General features: G+C 36.4%; 1 protein-coding gene across 2 annotated transcripts; it reads left to right on the forward strand.

Annotated features, from left to right (window-relative positions):
• Positions 1-4,279, forward strand: LOC147549433 (heterogeneous nuclear ribonucleoprotein 1-like). Of its 2 annotated transcripts, XR_015236764.1 has the most exons (5): positions 162-703; positions 1,189-1,414; positions 1,656-2,862; positions 3,740-3,813; positions 3,911-4,279. XR_015236764.1 is itself a non-coding variant. In XM_086665447.1 (4 exons), the coding sequence occupies exons 2-4, from the start codon at positions 1,193-1,195 to the stop codon at positions 3,751-3,753; spliced, it is 1,443 nt and encodes a 480-aa protein (XP_086521573.1). In that variant the 5' UTR covers positions 1-703; positions 1,189-1,192; the 3' UTR covers positions 3,754-4,279. The 2 variants fall into 2 exon arrangements, 1 of the variants encoding a protein (XP_086521573.1); XM_086665447.1 differs by having other exon boundaries at positions 1-703; positions 3,740-4,279.
• Positions 4,280-5,517: the final 1,238 nt, after the last annotated feature.

Raw genomic sequence — 5,517 nt, forward strand, 5'->3', positions numbered from 1 at the left:
GTGAGGCCCAGGTGTGCCAAAGCGGACAGTATCACTAGCAGCCCGGAAGGCTGGTCCGCACCATCCTACAACAAGATTTGTTTATTTAAGTATCACGGCTAAGATGTATTATGTAAGATCTAGGGTGGAGTATATACAAATCGTCAAGAGTCAAAGAAATCAACATTTTAGGGATGAAGAATAGTTTAAGCAATCTCTTCCGTCCATTACACTTCTTTCTCTCCAATTGTTTCTCTCTCTTTCTTTCCCTTCTTTTTATTTATTAAATAAAAAAAATAAATTCTTTTAGAAAAGTCCATCAAAAATCAAAATCTCATTTTTCTAAAATTTTTTGGGTACCAGTAGCCAGAGGATTGCCAACCCATCTCATTTCTAACTCCTCTCTCTCTCTCTCTCTCTCTCTCTATCTATCTATAAATATTTGTTCAAATCTACCCAAATCTCGATTTGCAAAATACCCAATCTTACCATTCAAATTAAAACTTGTATATATACGTTTTATTGATTTTCACCTTTAATTAAGTTCAATTTGTAAGAGCTGAAAAAAATAAAAGTATAACTCTAAAAAAGAAAAGGAAGAAGACGATTAAGAAAAGAAGGCCTTTTGGGAGGATGAACGCGTCCTCTGGTCTTCTTACTATGCCTTCTACCCTTCAGATCTTAAAAGCTTAAATCGAGTTTGCATCCGGGTTCTCTTTAATCTGTGAGTTCTTTGCTTCTATTTTTTCTACTTTACTTTTTTCCATCTTTAAGAAAATTTTGGTTTTGAATTCTCTTTTGGGTGGTAATTAGGAATTCTTGGTTAGTTTATGATTGATCGATGAAGGATTCTTTGTTTCTGAATTTAATTCAAGAGTACCCATTTTGTATCTTGTAAGAGTTATCTTACAATTTCTTGTAAATTTTGAGATTGCTTAGGTTTTTTTTTATCTGCATTTAGATCTAATTTGCTTGGATCTCTTTGATTCATAATCAATTTGATATAATGGTTGTTGGGTCTCTCTTGTTTCATTGAATTATGTGTTTGAAATTGGATCTGTTATCAACAAATTCGTATAATGTTAGTTTGGTTTATGAATTATTATCAATTTAATCGTTTTGGTCAAATTTTCGTATTCAGAGGATGAATTATGATGTTTTTGATAAGTAGATTGTATGATTGATGAGTAATTTGACATTCGATTTCAGAAGAATGGAGTCGGATCTTGGTAAGCTCTTTATTGGTGGAATATCTTGGGATACAAATGAAGATCGTTTGAAGGAATATTTCGAAACATATGGAGAAGTGGTTGAGGCTGTGATCATGAAGGATCGAACTACTGGTCGAGCCCGTGGTTTCGGTTTTGTCGTGTACGCTGACCCTGTTGTGGCAGAGAGAGTGGTTGTGGAGAAACACCAAATAGATGGTAGAACTGTAAGTTCTACTTCGATCACAATTTAATGAATTTGCAGTTCTAGAATTTCCTATTCGTTTAGAAGATTGTTCTAAAACTCAAGTTATTATCAGGTTAACAAACTGCCGGATTAGATCAAACTTTAAAGCATTTCTTTCATGAAATTTGTATAGTTCTCTTTGAAAAATTGTTTATTTCGAGTTATGGGACATCAAATTGTACTATAGATGCATGTGTGATTATTGTCTTTAATTTTGGCAGGTGGAGGCGAAAAAGGCTGTTCCCCGAGATGACCAGCACATTCTGAATCGAACCAATAGTAGTGTTCATGTATCTCCTGGCCCTACCCGCACAAAAAAGATATTTATAGGAGGTTTAGCATCGACAGTCACAGAAACTGACCTTAAGAACTATTTTGATCAGTTTGGGATGATAACAGATGCTGTAGTAATGTATGACCACAATACTCAGAGGCCAAGGGGGTTTGGATTCATTACTTTTGAATCGGAGGAATCAGTGGAGAAAGTGTTATTCAAAACATTTCATGAATTGAATGGTAAAATGGTTGAAGTCAAGCAAGCAGTGCCTAAAGAGTTATCCCCAGGCCCAAGCAGGAGCCCAGTAGGTGGATATAACTACGGTCTGAACAGAATGAGTAGTCTCCTTAGTAACTATTCTCAAGGACCAGGGTTTAGTCCAAGTGTTGTTGGTGCCTATGGACTTAGAATGGACAGTCGATACAGCCCAGTTCCTGGTAGTCGAGGTGGTATTCCTTCGTTTGGCCCTCAAGGGTACGGCTTAGGGATGAATTTTGAACACGGGTTGAACCCAAACTATGGGGGGTCTGCAAACTTCAGCGCTAATATCGGGTATGCTCGTGGACCTAATTCGTATTATGCTGGCAGTCCAAACAGGTATGGAAGTTCTATCGGCTTCAATGGAGGTACTGGAGGAATTGGCTCTCTTCTAAGCCCGACAACTCGAAGTGTATGGGGTAATGCTGGACTTGGCTATGGTGCAAACTCTACAAATTCTAATTCCTCCATTGGATCTGGAAATCTTGGGGTAAGTCCACTCGGTAATAATGGATCAAACTGGGGAACCAATCCTATTTCAGCTCAGGGTGGACGGAGTGCTTCCAACTTTTCTAGTGGAAATCTTGGTTATGGAATTGGCAACAACAATTACGGTTTGGGAGGTGGAGGAGGATATGGTAACAATACCAATAATGCTTTTGACCCTTCTCCGTCTTACGGTTCATCAAGTGGTGGTTATGATGATAACTATGGTGAATTTTATGGTGGTAATTCAGTTTATGGAGATCCAACTTGGAGATCTGCATCTTCCGAGCTAGAAGGATCCAAGCCATTTGGTTTTGGGCTTGGCGATGTAGCTTCAGATGTGACAGCGAAAGGTTCTGCCGGTTATAGCGGTGGTTATAATGTTACCAGTAGACAATCAAATAGAGGTTAGTTGTTTCTTTTGTCTCATGGACTTGGGTTTTCGTTACTTATGCAACATAACGTACCAGATTTGACCTAAACTTATCTCTTATATATAAATCACAGTTTCAAATTCCTAATTTATACATATAATGGCATTAGAGTTGTCTGTAAGAAAGAAGATTAGGGATATCTCATTCATGTTCCTTTTTCAGTAGCCAGCCAGATATTCATATATATTTTAAATTGCAGTTAGCCAATTAGTCAACTTGGATATAGCCATATAGGAAATATTATATCACTCAAACTACGCTAAGTAAGCACTTGTTTGGATATTGCTGTCCGATATTGTGCTAGGAGTCAGTTACTGCTGCATAAATTCAAGAATTCAGCAAAGTATCCACATATTTTCTCGTCTTAGTTGTTAGGCCCCTCATTTGTGCACAAAATCTTTTATTGTTTAAATTAGCCATCATTAAATCTATATACGAACGACATTTACATAGAGTGGAATCTTACAGACCTAACACTAGCAGTCTTTTTCATTACACGCATGTACTTACGACATCTCACATAATACCCGATTGAAATTAGTAGACGTACCAGGCTATCACTCTATCAGTAAGTATTTAAGTAGCAGATACAAGCATACATAGTCGACGTATCACGAAATATCACTCTACCAGTAAGTATTTGAGCATCCATATTTGTGTCTTGAAATTTAGCTTTCTGTGCCAAAATTTGTTTATCTTACCCACAGGGGCCAGGAATTGTTTTGATATGTAAAGTTGTAGTTGAACAAATATTTTCCGTAGTGCTTGCTTTTGCTCAGTGTTGAGACGTCAATTCGTTGTATTCAACAAATATTTCTCTTACTAATGTTCTTCCACGTATCCTTTTCAGGAATTGTTACATAGGGAGGAAATTGTTTCGATTTTCAGCAGGTACTGTAGGTTGAACAAAATCCGGTGAATCAGGTTAGAGTCTTGTAACTCCATAGATCCCCTCACGTTTAGTATATAGAGAGACTTTATTTTCTAGAGCTAAAAGGACTTCTTGTTCAGAACGATTCAGATTCAGGAGAAGATATTTACAGAGGATTTTGTGTAAGGTTTTCAGATCTGAGTTTTCAGTTTAGGTTTTCTTTCTTGGGATTTGATTGAGATGTAAAATCTGATTGCGGGATATATTCAGAAAGCGTTCAAGTCAGAACGACCAAAAAACATTAAAAAAAGAAAAAAAAATAGGGAACCCAATTATTGTTTTGATTTTTATTTTTCTTTTCAAGTTCCGATGTAATTCGTTTGGCAAAAGTTGCTAGTTCTTGTTTTGTTATTTGTTATTATCTGAGTTTGTATCAGCTGATTTACTAGTGTGGAACTTTCCGAGGGATACCCGATTATTGGTTCCCATTGAATAATAAGTTACAAAATATTCTGCTAATTCTTTCTCATAGTAGTGAACTTTCTCTGAAATGATTTGTTCCATAATTTATTGTTTGATTACATTTCAATTTCATATGAATTTTTCCTCTTCTGTTCTAGTTTTGAGTTTCGATAACATATTAGAAACTCTGATTTACTAAGGAGGCATGTCCGCCAACAATTGGTAGCCCAGTTGGTCAGTGCATCTACTTTCCAATGTGGAGGAGGAGGTCTCAGGTTCGATCCCATGAAAGTGTAAAATCCAAGAATATTGAATTTGGGTAAAAATTGTAGTTTCTGTGGGCTTTAGACCCGTAGTAATTCGACATTTATCGTGCTTATCACATCGTATCGATGGATCAAAACCTGCATTATCTGTTTCACACTCCTTATTTTCGTTTGTTTCAGATCAATCTGAAGAGACGATCTAAGGCTTGAGTTTCATTTTGTTCTTTTTCCGATAAGCTAAGTTCTCCTCACTGTAGTTCATCTCGAATACTGCAGCTGCTAAGATTTTGGACGTTTGGAGCTAAAATTTTATGCATGGCTTGATTGTTAAATAGCCCCTGAGAGGGGCCATGATGTCGCATGAGTGGCCCCCTCTCTTATCCACACACTTGATCATGATAATCGAGAAAAAAAATCTGATATATGGATCAAACAGATAGAGGACCGGGCGAGCCAATCAGGTACAACCCGTGGAGGGGACTGGGCACGTGTATCAGGTTCCGCGCGTTTAAAGGTCTGGGAATGCGTATCAAGTTTGACCCATAGTGTGTTTGTGGATCCCGACCACATCATTCGAGTAGGCGGGGTTAATAGCAGGCAACCCAAAAATTTGAAAATCTGGAAGTGCCCAATTCATTTACGGGCGACCTTTGACTTCTTCTGGGAACGATGTGCCAACTTTTTTCTTTTTGTTGAAGATGCCAATTGGATACTATTTTTTATTATTACTAAGGTATATCCCTAGACACTTATATCAATCAAATGTTACGAAATTTATTGTTATATTTTATTGAGAGAGATATTTTTATTAGTTATTATTTTTTTTGTTTCTTTTTTGTTAAATTAGTTATTATTTTATTAAGAGAGAAAAATTTTAATTTCTTTTTTAACCCTTGAAATTTATTTTGTTTCTTTTCTTCTTAAATTAGTTATTTTATTTCTAAGAAGGAAAAGATTATTGGTTTTTAAATAGGCAACTTTATTTCTATGAAGGATTATATTTTAAATTTTGAGAAGGGCTCCTAGACA

This window comes from Eschscholzia californica, unplaced genomic scaffold, assembly GCF_041429995.1.
Source record: "Eschscholzia californica isolate CP2 unplaced genomic scaffold, dmEscCali1.0.p SCAF_3, whole genome shotgun sequence".
NCBI classification, from domain to species: domain Eukaryota; kingdom Viridiplantae; phylum Streptophyta; class Magnoliopsida; order Ranunculales; family Papaveraceae; genus Eschscholzia; species Eschscholzia californica.

What these genes read in the sequence shown, in the direction of transcription:
- LOC147549433 (XM_086665447.1), top strand. Translation starts at nt 1,193, where the DNA reads ATGGAGTCGGATCTTGGTAAGCTCTTTATTGGTGGAATATCTTGGGAT. An exon ending in ACCAAATAGATGGTAGAACT is followed by an intron (nt 1,415 to 1,655) that starts GTAAGTTCTACT and finishes TAATTTTGGCAG; the next exon opens with GTGGAGGCGAAAAAGGCTGT.